This window comes from Talpa europaea (assembly GCF_964194135.1).
Source record: "Talpa europaea genome assembly, chromosome: 2".
Classification (NCBI taxonomy): domain Eukaryota; kingdom Metazoa; phylum Chordata; class Mammalia; order Eulipotyphla; family Talpidae; genus Talpa; species Talpa europaea.
In genome coordinates this window covers 9,748,342-9,771,178 of record NC_140068.1, presented here as the reverse complement: position 1 = coordinate 9,771,178, position 22,837 = coordinate 9,748,342, and the positions used below count along the sequence as shown (strand labels likewise).

Below are 22,837 nucleotides of genomic sequence, written 5' to 3'. Positions count from 1 at the left end.
GAGATGAATCTGGACAATGCCATGTGCTGCTGAATACGACAATGAGGGAGGTGGGAAGAAGGGTGGCGGTGGGGGGACTGATGTGCACAAGCCCAGGACGGCCGGGCATGTCCGACCTACGTCTGCCTGCAAGCCAGTGGGTCGCAGAAGAGACACACGCCGTCGGGAGCAGAGGTATCCCTGTCTGTGTGTGTGTCTCTCCTAAACTCAGTCTCCTCATCTATAAAGAGGGTATGATCCAAAATTATGTCACGTGCTGTGGGGGAAAATTATATTAAGTATTATTGGACACTGACAATGAGCATAGAAGGTCCTTGAATAATGTCCTGTTTTTATAATGTTGATAAGAAAAAACGGAATCTTGGCAGAACAGAAAGACGCAGTTAATGGAGAACCCATCTTGGTGATTCCTCATTGTGCATAAAGTCAGAGTTTCCAAGCACTGTCGGGGCTGCCGGGGAGGGCTGCCTGTGCTGAAAGCGTCAGGGCACAGGCAGAAGCTGCTCTAGCATCAACGATAAGACAATGCTCTGTCCAGGGAGAGCACCTTCTCTTCGCCTGTTGAGTCACATGACCTGCTCTTACTTTCACAATGTGCCAATATTCACCTTGGTTTTTGAGTCAAGAAAAAAGCAAGCACTGACATAAGAAGTGTCAGAAGGTATTTATTTACTCCAGAGCCCAACTTAGTAAAACACAGTGAAATCTCAGGGGTAACAAAGCATCTCTGAGTCTGACATCACCCTTGTGACCCACTGCGAGAGCACCCAGGCCCCCTCCCTGGGGTGCAGGGAAGGGCACCCCACTGCGGGCAGGTTTGGGGCAGCTCTGATCTGCATCACCTGGGCTGGAGGAAACCCTGGAGAGGACACTGTTACTGACAGATTTGTAAGATGTGATTCAACAGGTTGTTTCTTTTATTTATTTATTTATTTATTTTTTTTTATAGAGGCATGTTTTTATTTACTTATTTATTCATTTGTTTGTTTTGTTTATACACGCACTGGGTACAGTCAGAAGCGCGGGAGGGTGAGAGAATTCACCAGAGCCAGAGTGGGGAGCAGAGCAGGCAGAAGGACCGAAGTACACTGCTGAGGGGAGCAGCGGGCGGCAGGAGAGGTCTGCGCGCCATGTGGGACCCTCCTCTGGTGGCCGCGGAGCAGCCGGGGATCGAACCGGCGCCGCAGAGGCCCCGGGCATCTTCGCAACCCAGCGCTCAACCGCTGCGCCACTGGGGAGGCCCCAGGTTGTTTCTTTTAAATGGACATTTGAAAAAATTGAGCTCTGAGCCCCGGGAAACGGCACCTTAGCAGACAACGAAGCTGCACATTATTGCCTGTGTTTCTACGCCGCTGTCCATGCTTGTGTGATCAGGACCCGTCACTGACTGTCCACAGGACAAGGCACGTGTTCCTCCAGCAACGTGAGTGGATGCCCCAGCAGGCACAGGGCAGGTTCATTACAATTCGGGCAGATGGATAAAGTTGTGTCCTGGGCCCCTCGGTGGCTTTTTCAGGCTTTAATGTTCTTTCTACACCAACTGTTGTGGGGCAAGCCTGCAGACTGACAAGGCAGGGAAGCTGAGGGGCCGGGGAACCTCCCAGCCCCCAGTGAATCTTTACTCTTTCTCTATGGGCTCTCTCTGGCATTCTCTTGTGATCCCTTCCTTATGCAGCTGTCCCACCATGTCTGAGTGACGCTGCTCTTATAGATTCAGCCTCTAGGGTCAGGTGTGCCCACTCACACATGCCCACACCATAATGCAGGTGTGCATAATCAGGTACACGTGCCCCGCATCCACACTCCAAGTGCCTTCTGCATTCAAGGCCGCAGGTGATAGCCAAAGAGGCCAATGGTGCAAAAGCCTGACCAACTTCACTTACCCTACAATGTCACGTACTGCAGTATCGCTGGCATGCTTAGCAAAGGAAAATACTTAGCTTCACAATGATCAAAATAAAAGTTGCTTTATTATTTTAAATTTCTTTAAAAATTTCTAAGTTCACTTGTGCTCTAAGTTTTCCTTTACTTCTTTGCTAATTCCCAAGTTTTGATAAAATCATGATGCTTATCGGTCCCTTAAGAATAGTCATGCTTCAATTTTATAACTGGAAGGTTAAATTTGAGACTAAAAAAGAAGACTGCATAACTACCTTTTGCCATGAATTGATCTACTTCAGTTTGTTTTTGCTAATATTAGCTAGCAGCTTTAGCATATAGCTTTCACAACAAAACAATGCAGAACATGCACTTTTGCCTGGCATTGATAATTTAACCATAAAAAACAGGCTGAGATAACAGGAAGCTGGAAACACATCTAGTAATTACAACCTGTTACAGGAAAAAAAAAAAAAAAAAAGCAAGCTATAGAGGAAAATGACCAGCACAGAAACCAGTCATGAAGCCAAAGAGCAAGAACGCCCAGGGGAAGTGTGCTCAGAAGTGAATCCACAAGGCAGGCACACCTCACTCCTGCAGGACAGAGACTGCATTTAGTGTCATTCATGATATGGCTGAGGTTCTGGATTTACAAGAGCACAGTCTCAAGTCCTGGGTCACGGTGACACTATTTATTAAAGCTGGGACTTCTGAAGGACCCCAACATGGGCCACCAACTGCTGACATCTCTATGACCTTCCTCTGGAATTGAGACAATTGTAATTTTATTAATGTGTAATTCACTCTTTTGGTACTGCATCCATTTCACCTGAATATCATTTAGAGTTGCCGCTACTGAATTTAGGAGGAAAATATTTTAATGAATGAAGGGAAAGGAAGATTTCAGATGACATCTAATTTATCTTGGAGAAGAAACCTTTACATGCTTGTGAAAAACACCTTTTACCAAGTAATGTAGATACGACTCATCAGACTCACCAACTTCCAAAGCCCCTGCTCCAAAGACACATGCTGCACAGACTGAGACATAAAACCAGGGCTAGGTATGCTCTCAACCGGGGCTGCCGTGTGGGGCCTGGATGTGGCGTGCAGTTGTGTGGTAACTAGGGGAGTCAAGCTCAGAATCCTTCATTGCCCGAGGTAAAACAGCTTATTCATGGCAAACTGAGGTTGGACCTTCGTGTTTTGCAATAGTAACAAACATGCAAAAACCACCTGTGGACAGTCAGTGTGACACAGGCCTAAAGAACACAAGAAACAATGAGAGTCTTCTTTTCTGAAGAAATTTAAAGGTCTGGAGATGAAACTGGTATCTGCTTGCTTTTCCCATACACATTTATTAACAATTAACATGTCAATTATATAATTTCTTTCTATTTATTAAAGCCAGGCCCTAGGGTCCCCTCTCCTGGCATCAGGGGCAGTTGTAAGGGCAGTTACTATATGTGCTTACTTGAAGGCAGAAAAATGCTACTCATAAAATATACTGTAATCAAACATTTTTACACTTTTCAGTAGACTTCAGCCTATTCGTTCATCTAATAATTCAGATATTACAGTACTAATATTTATTTCTAATATTTTCCCCTCCTTAACTTCGTAGGAAATGTTCCCCTCAACCCCTTTAGTATTTTTTGATGGATTCCCAAGTCCGCGTGTCTAAAATGATCCTTGCTTCTTGAAGGCAAGTAGTTTGCTTAGCTGGCAGCTCCATGGATGAGTGGGCAGCCAGCAGGGTCACCTCAGGGTTGGGGAATGACACACCGGTGACGACACGAGTGGGCACCAACCCAGCTCTGTCACTCACCAGCTCTGGGATCGTGATAAAGTACTTAACCTGTTCATTTGCAAAATGAGGATAATGTGATGGGCTTCCCGTTCATTAAGAGACCGAGGGAGTCTGCCTGAATTTGAAAGCCAGCACGGCCACTGTGTGTGCAGGTAAAGCTGCTTATGGTTCTGTGCCTCAGTCACATATCTGTTAAGAAGAGCAGTAACAGCACCCACCTATCATACGCCGCGCTGTGAGGACTGGGGAGTTGATCAGAGTAGCACTGAGGCCACAGAAATACTTAAGGAATGTTGGTTGCTATTACTAATAACAATTTTGGAGTCGCTGCTCCTGACAATAAAATGGTCATCAAATAAAATGGTTACCAAAGGAGAGTAGCAAGTATTCTCCCCCGAGCTCTCTTAGAAAGCGCAAATCCAGAAGGAAATCGCTGAGTCAGTAACACAGAAGTGGAGCTGACTGGCCCGTGTGGGTCACCGCACAAGCCACGCTCCAGGGACATTGAATGCGTGACATGAAGATGCAAGCTGGATGTTTTAGTAATAATCTGAGCAGATAATTAAGAGAAGGAAGTAAAATTATCTATCTTTACATATAATATAGATCTGTGGATCCATCTATCTACATCTCCTTCATCTGGGTCCCTGTTTAAAAGGACGCACACAGGGATGCTGAGCTGCGGCATCCCTGTTCCCAGGTCAGTGTTTACTGAGGCGAGGAGAACACAGGAGGAAAGGCCAACGATTCTGACCCGAGCACAGAGAACAGGGGGACCCTGGTGTTAAACACACAGCATCGGACGGTCAAGGAGCCCAGCAGACGGCGCCCACAGTGTCCCCAAGTGGGAAAGCACTGACTATTGAAAGGATCATCCTTCTTTGACGTGGTTTCTAACACCAACTGAACGCCTTGGAAGCCAACCCATGCCAGAGACCCCTGGCTTGACTGAGTGTCCTCGTGCATCGGACTGGTGAGCGGCATTAACTTCAAAGGCTCTGGGGGGGAAACCAAATGCAGACCTGAGAGCAGTAGCGTTAAGGTGACAGTCTCACATGTTCACTTTCTAGAGGAAAGGAACTCGAGAGTCAGCCGTTTCCCCAGCACACACAGCAGCGCGGACGGGAGAGCCCCGCAGAGTCAGTGTTCGACAGTCAGGAATCAATGTTCAATGACCTGGAAAACAGGTCTTGTTCAAAAATGAAATCTATCCTATAGAAATCACCTTGGCTGACTTCAGCCGACGGGAAATCACTTCCTGAGTGCAAGTGGGAAGCGGAAGCGCTTCCCGACTTAGTTCCAGGACTCCCAGGCTGGCTGGGCCCCAGGGGCGAGGAGCAGGCAGAGCGGGGAGGCTAAGGCGGAGCACCTGGGCATGCAGAGCCCACCCCACAAGGTCACACCCGTGCTCAGTACAGTCATGGTAAGTCCTGGACTCCATGTAGCCCCCAATGCAAGAACAAGGCTCAGACTGTCTCAGTTACATTCTGGGCCAAAGTCCACATTTTCTGTGCACTTCACAACTTGAAAACTGCCTTCAGAAGTCTCTTGAAAGTTTTCTTTTCTTCACAAAAGCTAGTGAAGCCCAGTTTAAGATGCGCACCATGCCCAGGGGGTACCGGCAGGTGGGCACTCAGTGGCCCAGGGACGCATGTCCTGCTCAGCTCAGGCGCAGACGGCTAAGAGTCCCGGTGATCTGGGGCTCATGGGGAGCAGGGCAGAGGTTACTGTCTTTTGGGACCTAACGCCCAGGGTTCATGAGAACGAACGCCATGGAAAGCCACGCACGGCACGCGTGGAGGGGCTCAGGCGGCTAGTCTCCCGACACCTGACACGTGCCTAGACCAAGGCAGCAGGAACGGGCGGTTCTACATTCTGGTTCTGACGGCTCTGAGTCCCCCTAAAAACAGAACTGGCTAGAATGTAACATAACAAAGCAACGGAAGGCCAGGGAAACAATGGTAGTGTTGAGGTGCTTAAGTTCCCTCAGAAAGGGACCTTCAAAAACCAAGACAACACCCTGATAACTCAGTTTTCAAACTGCGAAGTGCCGGGAGAGAAGGCTGATCTTGGGGTCGTGGTTACAGAGCCTAGAGGCTGCCAGCTCCCACCTCATGCTGGCGTCCACCCAATGGCTAGAGAAGCTCAACAGCCTCAGGAGAGCCTGGTTTGCTACAGTTGCAAACATCTCCAGTAGTGTCAGGCTTTCCCACAAGAGACCCAGGTGCTGTGGATGGTAAGCCTCCAATTACAGCTTCCTGGTAGACTCAGCATCTTCACCTACAATGTTCCTGGTCTTCTCAGAAGTGAGGACAGTGGGAATTGTGCCAGACTGTGTCATTCTCTGTGAACCAACCATTAATGTCTAGTTAAAATAATCAAATATAAAGAAGGTGCTAAATTCAAATGCCTTGTTGCTAAAAGGGACTTAGAGGGAAAAGGGACTTTTATCAGCCTAGACCTTGATGAAAGGATTCTATGTTGTATATGCCAAAACATCTGCCAGCTTCTAGGAAGCAGACTGTACGCAGTGCATGCTGGCCTGCTTCCATTCATTTCTCTGCTCTTCCCTTAGCTTCCTTCTTGAAAGACAGGTCTCCATTTCAGGGTTTGTCCTGTCTCTGAAAGCAAGGCTGGTGGTGATGGGAAATGAGAACTGTCCATGAAGATGTGGTGGAGGACTCCCTCTGAGTACTGAGCATGGCATCCCCAGGGATCACAGAGGGCGGGAGGCAGAATGCAACACCATGAAACCCAAGCCTAACCAGAAACTTTTTGAGGACAGGACGTGTGTCCTTCTCAGCGAGCACATCACAGAAACAAGGATCCATCCTGCAGCCTTAAAGCACGTGGAGAGCGCTGGTCAGGGCCATGGACGCTGCCTGGGACTCTCCCCAGCACTGTGGGCAGTGCAGGGGCTGTGGGTGTGCAGGAAGCTCACACACCTGTCAGGTCACAAACTGCAGGATCGTAAAAGACGTTCATCATAGTATGATCCTGAAGAACTAACAATAACAAAATCTCTACAACCTACTGCGGTGCATTTTGGAGAAGCTTTTTTACCTTGTGGTCCATACTGGCTCATCTGTGGACCGTAAGCCCCACTCGAGTTACTCTGCTGAAAGCTACTGATTCCAGGGTGCATCTGGCCTCCGGGAGAAGGATGAGGCGACATGGATGGTCCTGTCTGCTGAGGTCCATACTGAGACAGCTGAGCGTTTCTCTGTGTGCCTGCCATAAAACCTAAGTGGGAAATAAATGAAATATATAAATGCAGGTGACAAAAATGGGCATGGAATTGTGTGGAAGGTGGGTGGCCAGAGGCTGCAGACACCTCAAAGCCAGGAGGAGACCGGGGAGTGCCTGGATGGCTCAGTCCTGACTCCGAACTCTCATTAGATTCCAGGGAACCCAATGGCAGGTGGAGTTGAACTAGCAGTAGCGGAAGAGGGGAGTAACCTTAACCTCATGGACAGGGGTGTGCTCCCTAGAAAAGCAACAGGAAGCATTCAGACCCTTCACTGCAAGCGCCCCTGTTCTGCAGGCTGTGCACATGCGCCTCTGCTGCGTCCCTGTCTCACGTGAGTCTCTGGCCCCTTGAACCTCCCACCCCTCTCTCTAGCTCCTGGCAACCCTCAGCTCTGCCCCACACAGGGCTGTTTTTCTCCTTTTCTCGCCTCTCCCCACTTCTAGAATGTTCTTCCACCTATTAAGGGTGCCTCCCCTCCAGGTCCTTCCTGACCCCTAAGTGCAGGGACACCTCCTGTGACAGTTTCTCGCTCATTTCCCTTCACAGCACTTTCATAACCTGTAGTCATTTTATTTGATTTTTTTTTAAGTTTAGCCTATTATTTAATATAATATACAATGTAATATAATATACAATAAATGTATCATGTAGCAAGTTTTACATAAGAAAATCCATTTCCTTGTCTATATACATATTTGTATATTTCTATAATTTACTACTTTAAATAACCATTTACTTAGATAGTCATCTATAATTAATCATTTTTAGTGATTTAAATTCTTTTTTAATTAATATTTTATTTTATATAATTCTTGCATCATTTTTCATTTTTGCACAATGTATACATTATCATTTTGGTTATATTCCACATACAATTGCGCCCCCCCCTTATTTTGACCCTAGTCCTTCCTCTCCCCTTCCCTTCCCCGCCCATAGTGTGTCTCTGGTTTATAGTTGCTTGTTGATTTTGATTTTTACTTTGTATTAATTAGTCTTTTTCCTGGTCCCTTATTTTTTTTTTAATTTAAATTTATTTTTATATTCCCCATACAATTACAACCCCCTTATTTTGACCCCAATTCCTCCTTTCCCCGCCCCCACCCCTATAGAGTGCCTCTGGTTCATAGTTGTTTGTTGATTTTGATATTTTCTTTCTTATAGTTATTCCTTTTCCTGGTCCCTTATTTAAGTTTTCTAGATTCCTGCTATGAGTGAGACCATCTGGTATTTTTCTTTTTCTTTCTGGCTTATTTCTCTGAGCACGATCCCTTCCAGCGCCATCCATGTTGCTGCAAATTGCATGTGTTTATCTTTTTTGATTGCAGAGTAATATTCCATGGTGTATATGTACCACATCATTGTATCTGATTCTTGGCTCCCTTCACCTCTCTCTTCCCACAGGAACTGCAGCTCTGGAGGGCTGGGCGATGTGTGCATACAAACAGCCGCACCTCAGTGCCCTGTGAGCACTTGGCACCTGGCATGTATCACAGACTACTTCTGAATAGGCAATATTAAGTGGCTCATGCACTCGACAGGGCTGAACACCAGGGCAGGCGCTCAGTGGGCATTTACTCCAGCGGATATGAAATCCATCTGCACACGAGGCAGAACTAGGAAGCCAAGGTCCATCCACATGTGAGCAGTTCAGGCAAATGGGTGAGAATGCAGAACGAGCCGAGAAGCACTCAGCTTGGGGTACACTTGGACAAAGAGTACCCCAATCAAGATCAGCAGCTAAGGAAAAGCTACCAACACACAAGCAAGATTGAATACAACTCCCAGAAACCCGGGAATTTGGGTGAGTGAGAGTTGGCTGTGTCAGGGGAAGGTTCTAGAACGCTGGAGAGTGCAGAGCTCAGCTGGCAGGCTTCTGCCTACTACACAGAAGAACCTGGAGCATGAGCCTCCAGAGAAGAATCTGCTGAGGCTCCCCTGGGAAGAGGATGTTGAGCTCAAGGTCAGCTTGAACCTGGGGGTCAGATGGGACGGGGCAATTGCTACGGCCAAGGTTTACACTTCAGTGATGGAAAAGAGCCTTTAAACAGCGCTTCTGTCTAAAGAGAGACATATCACAAAGATAAGCAGAGTGTTCTTATCATTCTATTTCCTTTATTTATAAAGATCAGCCTAGGAAATTGGACTCAACTGCCAGCCCCCAGATATAAATCATCAGAGAAAATGTTTGCTTTTCCAGATCTGAAAACAAACAGAAATCAGAGCACTAAAATTACTATAAATGATTGCATCTTAAGATGTTACATGAAATATTTATCTAGGGTTTACTATAAAATTCTCATGAGTTTCAAACAGTCCTGTTTAATAAAAAATGTGTTTCAACTCTGTACAGCCTGTTTGGGTTTTTCCTTCTTTCCTTGAAAGAATGACTATTAGGTAAGGAAAGTAACACAGGTCCTTTGATTAGCATTACATTTCCTTTCGGCCATCACAGGGTCCAGGCTGAAGGACTTAGAACTTAGAAACTGATATCCTCAGTTATCACTGACTCTTGGACACCTTCTGAAGGCTTAGGCTTATTCAAAAGATCTCGAGCAATTATTACCTGGCAAGGCATTTTTTTATTTTTATTTACTTAGTCTTTGACAATACATATGCCACATTCCACTTGAACTCTCTCCTCTCATGACTGATATTTTGCAGAAAACCAAATTTGTGAAAAGGCCTTAAAAGAGGTAGAATGTTAAAGCTAACTCAAATGGAACACACCGCAGCATCAATTCCCAGCTCCAGGACAGGGTTCTCTGGGGTCTGGAACCCACCTCCTTCCCTAGGAGTTGAAGCTGGAAAGCTAACTTTGTTCTCTGTGTGCCTCTACAATGGCACCCCTTTTTGAGCTTCCTGAAATCTTGTTTTGTCTTTTTGGTGAAACCCCTCATGGTGTACCCCCAGGACAGCAAAAGAAGGAGGGGACTGAGTTTCCCCAACTGCTTTCTGAGCTGTGATCAGAACAGGCCTACACACAGCCCAGATGTGCCGAGCTCAGAGTCCAGGGAGGGAGACAGCAGGTAGACAGACACACAACTAAACTCTCCGATCTGAGACAAGACATCACCTCCCTGAGGCTCAGTTTCCTCACCTTAAAATGAAGATGAGGTTGTGAGATCAACAAAAAGAACATGTGCAAGTTCTGAATCTGTAATGTGGCATACACAGGTGAGATTATGGTAACTTCCTGGCCTATGAACCACCACAAGTAGCCGGTCTGCTGAATATCCCACATCTTCTGATGCAGCTTCAGACACAGTTGGAATAAGCATGCTAGTTTTTGTTTCTATGTTTTAAAATTTAAACATGTGGAATGCATTTATTTGTTTATCAGATTCCAAGAGACAAGGATAGGTATAGCTCAGCTGCTATCACCAAGTCTTCTTCTAAAGGCGAAGGGGCTTCGGTAACCTTTCAGGGATATTTTATAAATTGTGTTTGATTCTATTTTTCTCTTATCATAGGTCGAACATTTAGTAAGAAGCTCAGAATGGGGGTAGGTAAAGGGACACAAAGAATCACAATTAAATGCCAGAGGGAATTCTGCTAAAAAGTTGTCCATGGGCCTCCCTGGTGGCATAGGGGGTTAAGCACAGCGCTGTGAAGCTGTCCATAGCCTCTGCAGTGTGAGTTCGATCCCCAGCCAGCCAGGGAGCTACCCACATGGCGCAGCAGACCTCTCCTCCCTCGCCTGCTGCTCCCTTCAGCAGCGTACGTCTGTCTACCAGCCTGTTCTGTTCCCCACTGTCTCCGGTGAATCCTCTCATCTCCCACAACTCTGGCCTGTACCCCAGTTCTTGTATGAATAAATCAATCTTAAAAAAACCCACAAAAATAATAAAAAAAAAGTTGTCTATTATGGATGTAACTGCATTTTAAAAGGTTACAGAATGTTGTCTTAATCTAAACAAACTGATGAAAAATTAGAAGGTATAGCTACAAAAGGGGAGTATTTCTACTTTTCACTCTGTGTAGAAATTGTTTCCCCATCTGTAAAATGGGTACAGTTCTAGCTACCTGATGGGGATAAATGAGAGACTACATGTAAGCACAGCCGTGCCTGGGACACAGTGCGCTTTCAAAAATTATCAGCTATTGCTATTAATAAATATGGAAATAACGGAAGCAGGAGAGGCCATCTGCCAAGGCAGCAAGCGCCGTGAGCTAGGGCATCAGGCCTGGCCGTCCACACATGCCGTGCGGCACTAACAGCCTGCTGGGCTCAGGGTCCTCACCTGTTCAATGGGAAGGGAAAGACTCCCGGTAACTGCAGGGCACCTCATTCCAGTTCTCTGGGATATGAGTAATCACTCTTTTCTCCTAGGAGAAATCTAATTCAGGTGTTTAATTTCCATGGCTATTTATTTGGGGTATTCTTTCTTTTGGTTTCACATGTATGAAATAAATCTTAAATGTTTCCTAAAATCAAATCTCAACCACCAATATGCTGCACATTCATGGTGACACATTTGTATGTATCTTGCTCCTTCTAGGAGGTTATTATGAATTGACAACCTGTAATGCAGTTTCTGAATAGAAAAACTGACAGCTGAAAGAATGAAGCTTTTGGGGGGTGGGCGTGACATTTTTCTAGGTAAAAGTCATCTGAGTTTAGGAAACCCAACTTTCTAGTAAGGAAAATTTAGAAAATATCAAATGAATTTCCTATACATTCTAAAAATATATTGCATTACTAGGTATATTGTGGAATTATATGTCCCAAGCAGATATCTCACAGGGCAAAATTCAAACTTTGGAAAAGAGTACTAAGTTAATTATTACTGACATTATATAAAGAGTTACTGAAACATCTTAGGAACTTCAATTCAAAATATGATTTATACATTTTACTCATAACATAAATCCATAGGTGGTATATCACATGATCAGCTGTTATTTCTGATTCCTTCACTAGCTGTGTACACAGTCACTAATACTTGTATCTCTATAGTCCAGACAATGAGAGGAATACGTCTGATTTAAAGAACCAGAACTGCTTTTTTTAGCAGAACAGAAGCGATATTCTAGAGAAAAGGTGTGTGCAGGGCTGCCCGGGGTCAGCTGTGGGCCAGAACGGCCTCCTGCCTCATACAGGGGACCTGGGGCTCCTGCTCTGGCTCACACGGCTGTTCTGAGAGTCATATTAGAAAAATGTGTGCAAGAGTGCTTTTAAATTGGAAAATGCTAGAAAGGTGCTGTACAAAGGCATCACGACTGCCTTTTTAGTGACACTCTGGGCCTTTCACTCACTGTGCGAGTCCTGATTTAAGCTAGCAAACGGGTAACTTAATCCACAACAGTATTACACTCCCAGCATGTCCCAATTTTACTCTGACATTCATGGAACTGTGGTAAGAACAAGAGCATCAAAAAAACCCACAATGCGATCCTTGTCTTGAGGAACCCGCAGCCCATCAGTCAGCAGAACTGAGGCGCTGAAAGTACCGAGCAACTGAGCTGGGAGTCAGGAGCGCGGCAGGTGCTGGGCATGTGAGCATAAGAGACCGTGTCTGTCTTCGAGGAGCTTTTGTTCTAGTGGGGGAGACAGACACCCCACAAACAACTAAAAATAAGGATGTGGTGAAATAAGAGCCAGTGCCTTCCCCCAAGTTCCGAATCCTGTCCTTCCATCTCTCCTCTATCCACAGTGTTTGTTCAAAAAACCGACGCTTACTCGGGGTTGCTCAACGTGATCACAGCTACATTTCTTAGGCCACAAGTCACATAAATCTTTTCAGAACGTAGCCCCGTCCTGGCTCCGTGTTCACCGCGATAGGGGCCTGCAGCCCTCAGGTCTCTGCCCAGGCCTCCGGGTCAGGCAACGGCTGCAGGCCCAGCCCCTCTCAATGGGCACGTCAGGTGCTAGCAGCATCCTTCATGCAGACTCGGTCAAACTTCACAGCAACCATGAAGACAAAGGCTCACAGAATTTGCTGAGGCCACTTTCTAGCATTTTTTAACCACAATTCATTGCTAAATGTATTTTATGTCACGATCCAACAGATATAGGTGAGTGTATGTATGTGTTCATATATTCATAATTGGGGCTCACACGTGCACACACACACACACACACGCTGTGGGGCCCACAGTCTCCGCTCCATTATGTGCAGCACACCATTCGTTTACATTTCCTGAACAACAACAAACCCACCAGTGGGGGCAGCCTGAGGACAGAGAGCTAGATCGTGTCCTCACTGGAATGCACCGTTTTCACACTTAGAGGCTGTCGCAGCCTGGCTGCAACCAATGTGCTCCCCCACCAACTTCTGGTGTGGCCTCCTGCTCCCGTAGGCTCCCTTGGCTCTGGAAAAGCAGGCACTTCCACGTGTGTGGAGTGTGCAGGCACATCAGCTGAGGCACAGCAGTCCAGTGCTGCTGACCTCAGCTGCTGTGATCGACTCTCCCTGCACCTTGCACTGAAGCTTCAAAACATTCTCTTTGCATGTCTTTTTGCAGGAGCACAAGGTGTCTGCCACAGACTTGGGACCCAACACATATTCTTAATGAATAAGAAAATATCTTCATTTAGAACATATTTACTTTTGCTGTAGGAACAGTTTCAGGAGATGGCCTGGTTCCTCATTTCCTAGTATAGTCCCAGAATCGTCTCCAGGGCAAAGCAGGCAGCTGCTCCTGCTGACAGCAAGGGAGAAAAGACCAGCAAGCAGGGCTGCTGCCATCACCTCCACATGTGCCAGGGAGTCCACTGTTCCCCTCTCCACTTTTCCTGTCAGGTGAGATTTTGGCCTCACCACCTATAGTCAGGTGACCTCAGAGAAGTTAATTAATAGTAAAGCCTCAGTTTCCTTGTCTGAAAAATGTGGATGGGAACGGGGTGCCCCTCCCCAGGCTGTACATGTTACATAACGTGCTCAGCTCCTGTCTGCACACAGGACCAAGCCACGACATGTGACACTTATTATTATTCATAAGGTTTTGAATACAACCCATCATTTTATTTCCTGTTTGAATGACTCCAAGTTTCCAAATGAAGCTCCCTTGCCAGGCTCCCTACAAACCATTCACCACAGTAAAGCCAGGAAGTGCTGCAAGGCCCAAACTGGTTCATCCACCCCAGCGACCATGCCATCCCCCCACCCCAAGCCTCCTGCAGCCTGGCAAACAGCCCATGGCCTTCTCCAGGAGCCCTCCCCAGGGAGCCCTTCCCACAGGCCCTGTCCTGCTCCCCAACAGCATGACCCGCAGTTTCCCCACTCATCTGACTCTCCAGAGAACACTGCCCTTTTCCAGAGAGCTAGTTCCAGAAATAATTGGCGGCCATATTATTTGGCTCAGAAAAACCCAGCCTGTCAGGTTGCGGACACTCAGCCAACAACTACAGTACTGATTAGTTCTGAGTGGAGGAGACTCAGTGTGCATCCTTCCTGATTTGGCAGATTCCCCGGAGTTTGCCTATTAAAAAAGAGAGGGAGTCAGATCAAGATCCCCATTGAGCGCTTGGGCAGACCCTCCCAGTGAAGAGCACGGGATGTGACGTGTTTCCCACTGGAGGGCAAGCCCCCGACGCCACCAGCTCTGTAAGCATTTGTACAATGGATGAATCAACCCATTAGGGCTTTTAATTTTGGGGGGTGGAATGTTTAAAAGGCTACCATCCTCTGAAATAAGATGACCACTGTCTTTCTAGCTATAAGACCTAAGCCCTGGCTTGTTTCCACCACCTGGTAAGATGCTCACAACCTGCCCAAAAGTTTATTCCAAAGGCAACTGAGTAATTTAGGGATTCAATGACAATTGGTAATTTTTTGAATGCCACAGTCTATGCAAGCACTGGCTGCAGACAGGCGTGTGTGGGGGTGCCAGGCCCTAGCCTGACGCTCATTCTGCACGTGCAGGGCTATATTTCTGAGGCTGCTCTTCCACAGAAATCCTAATGGCCTGTTCTCATCACATGGCAGGGTAAGGAGCGCGAGGTCTGAGAAAGATGCGACGTTTGTCTCTATTAGTGAGACCAGTATTAAAGATTAAGCCAAAGACACATTCTTCTCTTCTCAATAAACAAAAACAAAAACAAAAATACTGGAAAACTGGCCTAAAAGGGAATTAGCATTTCTGAAATGTTTACCTGGATTATTATTAGAAAAGTGGGTTCTGAGACCTTTAAAATGATTTAACACGGTACTATTTGTGGTCTATTAATATGCTTTACCTGGTTTCTAATATTCTTTATAAGGGTCCGTGCTTTGTAAGATTCTCTTATTTGTAAAATACAAAAGAAAGATCCAGAATGTGGTCTAAATCTTAGTGGATCAAGAAAAATCTTAACAGGAAATGACATACATAGTTGTTGATACCCAAACTACACTTTCATTTCAGACATGAACTGAATACAGGACAAATTCACATAGAAGGGAAAAGGAAAATTTTTCACTGGACAAGATGGAGATAGCACGTTATCTTCAGAAGTACTTCAAAGAGTCTCAAAACTAGGAATTATATTTAATTAAAAAAGTAAATTTGGGCCTTAAAGAGCATTTGGGGGAGATGGTACACAGGGAAATGGAGATGGAGGGTCTGCACACCTAAAGGGGCAATGGTAGGTTCTCACAACCTCAAAACAGCACCCATGAGGGCCTCCCTGGTGGTGCATGGGGTTAAGATGCAACCTATGAAGCTATCTGCAGCCACTGCACCATGAGTTTGATCCCCGGCCAGGGAGCTGACCCACATGGTGCAGCAGACCTCTCCTGTCCCCCTGCTGCTCCCCTCAAAAAGTCCTGCTCCCCACTCTGTCTCTGGTAAATCCTCTTACCACCCCCCACACCTCTGGCCTGTACCCCAGTTCTTGTACGCATAAATAAATCTTAAAAAAAAAACAAAACAAAACAGCCCCCATGAGAAAACCATGCCCAGTGCATAGCATGTCACAAAAACCATCCAGTTCAATGCCAAAGAGAGGATGAAGCCAGATCAGGGAATTCAGGAAATTAAATGGGAAGGAATTTTAACACTGATCTTGGCCTACAGTTGCACAGCCTTATCCTAGTCAAGCAACACAGCAAATTCCACAATGCAAGACACTAAATCCTGCTGGAAAAAACAGAGGTAGGTTCTGGGTCACCCTTGTGAAAGAGGAGGCAGGCGGGAGGGAGGGAGGGAGGGAGGGAGCATGATGTCTAGGAGCGAGCTGAGCCCAGACCAGCCTCCTGGCCTGCAGAGCTGTCAGGACGCAGACGCCACACCAAGGTCCCAGGGGCCCCAAAGACAAGCCTGGTCTCCTCTGGTGCAAACACGTACTCTTGGCATCTGTTAACATTTATGAATAACTGCCTGGTGTTTTCAAGCCAGTTCAGTAAAAGCTGCGTCCCCACGTGTGAAAGGAGGTGGCACCACCTCCCAGGTCTCCCACTTCCAGCGGCTCCTCTTCACAGATAGGTGTCTGATGCCCACTGGAAAGAACGAGATTTTTAGAAGATATTCTTGCATGTGTCCACGTCTTTGGGGTTTATTTGCTTCCTTGTCCCCCACAGGGACTGCTAAGGGAGACACAGGGAGGAGCCTCGAGTTGGGCAGTGCCAAGTGCAGGCTCACTGCCTTCCTGCCACCAAGGGGCTCCAGAACCCCCCAGCTCCTGGAAGCACCCATCCCTGGGTGGGGAAGTCCTCTGGTGGGAGCAAAACGCCTGCCTACTCCTCAAACAAATCTGAGTCCAGCGGCACACGGCCACTCCTGTGTCAAGGTACAGATGACCGTCTGTCTGTCTTTCACATTTGCCACAAGAAACAAGAAAATGGGTTTTCAGGTTTTCAACCAGGTCTCACCAGAGCAGTTCACGCTGATGCTCATGCTTATGACTTGCATGGGCCTTTGCAATTTATCACTTTCAACTCCAAAGTCGCATTTGAGCCAGGAAACAAACCCACAGGACACTCTGATCCTTTTTATATGAGGAAGGAGAGTGTTAACTGTCCCAGGTCACAAAACTAGTTAATAGTAAAGCTTGCACCTAAATTGAGATCTGGTTCCAGAGACTCTGTAGGTTAAAATGAGAAAGAGCATGGAAACTAGGAGGCACCAGAGCTGAAAGGGAAGAAGCTCTCAGAGAGCATTGATGGGAGAATCCACTGCTCACCTGGCCACGGGCCTGAGCGCTGCTCCTGGTGGGGGTGGGAGGTACCCCAGGACAGGCAGACTCCATTCATTTTTGTTCACTAAACAATCATGGATGCAAGGACCTTCTGGCTGCCAGGCTGTTGGGGACCTGAGAGGTCATTAAAGACAGACAAGGGAAGCCCATGGCCAGGTGAGGGGGGGTGTGGGTCTCAACAGTGATGGAGGGAAAGTTTACAGGCAGGACCAGAAGAGAGGCTGGGGCAGCACCGAAGGGCCTGGTCACCAAGTAGATCAGGGCAGCCCTCCTCCGAAGGCAGAGCTTTTGTGAAGGGAATGACCCCATCTAAGCGGTTGTCTGGAGGACCTTCCTGCATGCAGCACAGAGAGGGGACTGAGACGGAGGGCGGGATGGGGGGCCGGTGGCGTTATCCAGTGGCCTGGACACATGGGAGGGGATATGCGAAGAGATCCCTGGGGAGTGGGCAGACGTGATGGCTACAGACTCCAGCTCCTGGCGTGGGGACGTGGGCAGGCAACCGGCTTTCACTGAGAACAGGCCCAGAAGGCCCAGGAGAAGGCAGGTTGCCATAAATAAGTGTAAGCCAGACACAAAGCTGAAGTTACCTAAGATCCAGATGTTCTGAAATGTTTTCACTGAAGTATAATGAGCCAATTACAAATGAGTGTTAACTAATAAAAGCAAGCTTTAATCGGCAATTCAAAAGAAATTATTGCATATAACAAAAGTAACCAAACTGTGCTTTTTTTAAAGTGGTGTAAAATTTCAACTGGTGATTCCTCACTGAACATAAACTGACTTGCATCATACGTAGTGCTTATTTTCCCAGCTCTCTGGTGAACGGATCCTAACGGAGTCTTAACACGAACTTAACCCGAAGCCCTGATGTCAGTCCTAGGCCACCATTTCCTTGCTGACTGGCTGGCGAGGGCTTGCTCCACAATCCAGCCCAGAGGCAGAGTTCTGAGGCCAAAGAAATTAGAAACAGCTTTCTAGATACTCTCTCTTGTACATAACCTCCCATTTGAGTTTATTTTCATCTGTCACAGATTATAAAAAAGGATCCTCAATTAAGAGCAGAGACTAAATTAATTGCATCTGGGGGTGGGGGCGGACCGGGCACGAGGGCCGGAGCCCTGGCTCTGGGGCAGGCAGCAACCACCAGCACCGGGTGGGGCTTCTCCCTCACACCGGCCTCAAGCCGGAAGGCAGCTTTGCTTTGTGTTCAGTGTGCCCTCATGTCAGTGATAGGAGCACCTCCCAGGTAAAGGAAATTAGAAAGGTCAATTAAGAGAACATTTTCTGAAACCAGGGCATCCTGTGACACAGATTGACTGTTATCCTAAAACTGAGGCTCTAATAGCAAGAGGAACAAAATAGTTTCTGGAGTTTGCAGAAATAGAAGAAAAAATTCAGTGCTACTTCCAACTCCTTAACAATTATCTTGGTGGTCCTCCTTCATTTCTAAACTTACGTGTTAATTTGTTCTTGACAACTGAAGAGTTAGATCATTTAAGATACTCAGAATTATTTTGAAAAGTTTGAAACTGACTTTTGGTGTAAATATCACTATGAAGGCAAGGAGCAGCATGTAGAAATTTTCTTTTCTTTTCTTTCTTTCTTTCTTTTTTTTTTTTTTTTACTATTTCCAGCTTAATATTCCTGGGTTACAAAGAATGGCGGGGGAGAGGGGTGGCCTCTGGATAATTCATTTAATGACAAGCTGTATAAGATCTTGAGCTTGGACTGACATCATGTCTGAAGGGGGTAGGCATACATCTTGGAAGCAGAACAGGGAGTTTTTCACCTGCTCCAAGATCAAAATGTCTACAGAATTTTTATTTTCTGTGTCTACAGTATTTTATTCTATGTGATAGCAAATGGCTGATAATGGTAAAAGTGAAATAAAATGGTCAATATGATAAGTGTTCTTAATTTAAGAATAAGAAATATTTCATTTGCTTGTTCTGGGCTTTGAACAGATTTGAAACTTCTGAGTGGGCCAGGGCTGGATTATTTTCTGTTGTCCTGCTCAATCTTCATTATAGCACAGGGCGCAGAGCATGGCCTCAGCTCAGCCCTGACTCTCAAGAGCTCAGTCCAACTTGTAGGAAGACACTGGATTGATTTTAAAAGATCTCTTTTCTTATCCTTGACATTAAAAAGCGAGAGAAAGATTTGCCGTAAGTAAACAGAATGTGGCTAGAAATGTGATGAGGAATTCTACTGAGACTTTAAAGACTCTAAAACACTAGTAAAGAGTAGGAGTTAAGTTATCCCAAGGCAACTCACATTTGGGGTTGATAACAGAAGAAAAAGTTTAAGAATAATGAAGACATTCTAACCAATCTACAAAAATACGTAAATTAGAAACCTCATACTATTGCAGTATAGAAATTCTGATTCACCTTTTTGTGGCAGCACACAAAGGAACATCTAAACGCCACCTCAATTGCAGTGTAATTTTTCTGGATAACGGCATTATTCACAATGATAAAAATGTGGCAACAGGCAAATATCACAGTGAGGACCATTCTCCTCCTCTGACACACAACTGTCATGAAGCCTGGGCCTGGCTGCGTTAAATACTCAGGTCTGGCTGCATAATACACTCAAGATCTGTAAGACAGCAAGATGTCGTTAATTTCTCCTTGTCCTGCAACTCTTAAAGAGTAAACACACGACAAGCCTGGGTTGCCTAATCCGGGGACCGAGAGGCAATAAAGGCCGACTCTCAGGTGGCTATGCTTTAAAGGGGAGGAGGGATCTCTGAAAGTCATCAGGTAGTAGATGAGAATGAGGGTATCATTCAGTAATTCTGGAAGATTTCACCCAGGACATCTCTGTGCAGATCTGACCGCCACGGACGGTGCCGCGGAACTGTCTCCAGCAGCAGAAGCCACTTCCCACAACAGCACAGTCCTGGCAGCGTCTGCCGACGCCGTCCAAATCCAAAAGGGAAAGTTCTTAGTGGATCTGCTTTCAGCACATCTCAAGGACTAATTAAATCCTCATTACCACCTTCTAATTATTCAAATACCGTGGGATTACATGAAGGAAGTCCCTACTGGCACACTAGATGAAAAGGGTTAAATAACCTCTGTTGATTTTGCGAATCCAGATCTAGTGCAGACCTTCAGAAAACCACCAGCATTAACGTGAATATTTAAGTAGACACCACTGTGAAAATTAAAAGGAAATTCAATTAAAAGGTTTAAAAAAATTAACTCTGACCTCTCTACATCTGTCCAAATAAATAAGCCTTCTTAAAACATTTTCACCTAATTGCTAATCCAATAAATGAGAAGGGCATTTGCTAGTTTCATTAAGCTTACCATTTTATAGGGGTTAAAAATGCAATCATTTTAATATTAATACGATTACACTTATCTGTCTACTCAGATGACTGTTCCATATCCCCTTCAAGCCCTCCTGGAAACAATGCAACCCTTTTCCTATTGCTCTGTCCAAATTTTAAGATATATATGTTAAAGATGAAGAAATATGAATAATCTAATAGAAACAGCTATAATTTTCTTGAAAAGTTTATTTATTCTGGTATTTTAAGATTACCTTAACTGTTCCTACAAAGCCTTATGCTACTTGGTTTTTTGGTGAGGTGTTTTAATAGCAATTATATTGTTGTTATATGAGGTCTACAGAGAAAGGATTTGATTTAAAATAAAAACCAACAGCAAATATGTTACAGAATATTCAACTATAGTTTTGACCTTTTTCTTTTAAACTTTTGTCCGTAACAAAGGAGTTACAACTAAAGAAACTGAAGTAATTTTCTTAATTTAGTAAGAAGTTCCAGCACCACAGTACATGCGGAGCACTAAATCAAGCTTTATGCTGAAAAGGTGGAGACAAGACTACACAAGAATGAAGAGGCCAGTGAGGCTCTATAGCATCCCCATGTTTGTTCCCACCGTGCCACATTCCCATGGACTTGCATAAAGACTTTTCACAGATGGGAAATACAAAACCATAAAGCAGTTATTTCTACCTACGTACAGTGTGGGTAAGGGACTTGTGGCTGACGTCCTCTGACAAACTTGACAGCAGTCCACCAGATCACAGGGGAATTGCAGAGGGCCATGGTGAGGGGTGACGAGGGCCAGTCATGGGCAGCACATGGCTCTGCACGCAGCCCGGGAGGGGAGGTAGGATGGCCTTGCAGCTGCCCGCCTCGGGTTTCAGGACAGCCTCAGGGCTGCAAAATTCTCTGAAGCAGTCTATGCAGTTTATTAGCTTAGGTTCTTCCTGCGCGGGGAGACAAGGACAGGTGGAAGGCACGGCAGCAGAGCAAGAGTTCGGCTTCTTGGTGCCTGGAGAGCACTGGCTCAGGGTGGTGTCAGTACTGTGCACCCACTAAAGCCTGGGGGAGCACCCAGAGCATGCCCCCACCAAAGACAGGGAGGCTGCGTCTCTTGCTATGTGCAGGTGGCTCTGGGCAAGTGTGTTTCAAGATTCTTTGCTACTAAAGGCAATCGATTTCCTGTGCATATATTACAGAACATATGTATGATTATGGACTCATCCTCTCTTATCTTTAATCTCACATATTTTAACAAAATAAGTAGAAATGGGGCCTCCCCGGTGGCGCAGCGGTTGAGCGCTGGGTTGCGAAGCTGCCCACAGCCTCTGCAGCGCTGGTTCTATCCCTGGCCACCAGGTGAGGGTCCCACATGGTGCGCAGACCTCTCCTGCCGCCCGCTGCTCCCCTCAGCAGTGTACTTCAGTCCTTCTGCCTGCTCTGCTCCGGCTCTGGTTAATTCGTTCACCCTCCCACACCTCTGACTCTACCCAGTGCTTGTATAAATAAATAAATAAATCTTTAAAAAAAACCAAAGTAAGTAGAAATGGAACTGCTCCACTTGGTTATTTTAGCATTCAGCAGGGCAGAGGACATTGGTCTATCAGAGTCCATGACTGCTAAGAGTACATTCTTAAATAAGATGCTAACTCATCAATATATATATATTTTTTCTCTGTTTCTTTCATGACTTCTCTAAATAAGAGAGGAGGCATATCAACTATAAAGGTATAAACAAAGTTAAATTGCTTCTAATACATGGGAGTCAACACTTGGGAATTTTCTAGCAAGTGCTTTCTTAGTTCCATTTTGCACTGTATACACTGTTGGCAAACATCGAATCATGATAAAACAAATGAGAAAATGCTTTTATTACTATATCAAAGCATTAAGATGACGGCATCATTTGCCATTAAAACACCTGAGCAAACAAATGTCACCAGGAGCTCACATTTCCTATTAGATTTTAACAAATGACAAAGCCAATAAAAAAAAATCCTTGCTGGGCCTCCCCAGTGGCCTAGGAGTTCAGTCTCAGCACTATCACACTCTCATCACTATGGCCTGAGTTCGATCCCCAGCCAGGGAGCTGACCCACATGGTGCAGCAGACCTCTCCTTTCTCCCTGCTGCTCCCCTCAGCAGTGTATTTCAGTAGATCCGCCTGTTCTGCTCCCCACTCTGTCTCTGGTGAATCCTCTCACTCCCTGCACCTCTGGCCTACACTCCAGTTCTTCCAAGAAAAAAAAAAAAAAAGAAAAATTCCTGCTACCCATTTTTAGAGATTTAGCTCATGAATGGCAAAGTGTCACCTACACTCATTTTCCTTCTCAGGGGGCTGTCCTGACACTCACAGGCCCACGAGGGACACACACCTTGTCTCCAGCATGGTCGTTCAGAGACCACTAGGTCTCTGAATTTAACGCCCACATAAATTCAGACTTAGCAAATTAAAATTTATAGTTGCTATTTGAAGGGA

General features: G+C 45.8%; 1 protein-coding gene across 1 annotated transcript in view; it reads right to left on the bottom strand.

The window, feature by feature from the left end:
* ARID1B (AT-rich interaction domain 1B) overlaps positions 1 to 22,837 on the bottom strand; it is a gene marked incomplete at its 3' end in the record, with an annotated part of 355,694 nt that overhangs the window by 57,667 nt on the left and 275,190 nt on the right. The window contains exon 7 of the mRNA XM_084228519.1: positions 6,752 to 6,931. Coding sequence (XP_084084645.1) covers positions 6,752 to 6,931 — 180 coding nt within the window. The remainder of the gene's footprint in view (positions 1 to 6,751; positions 6,932 to 22,837) is intronic.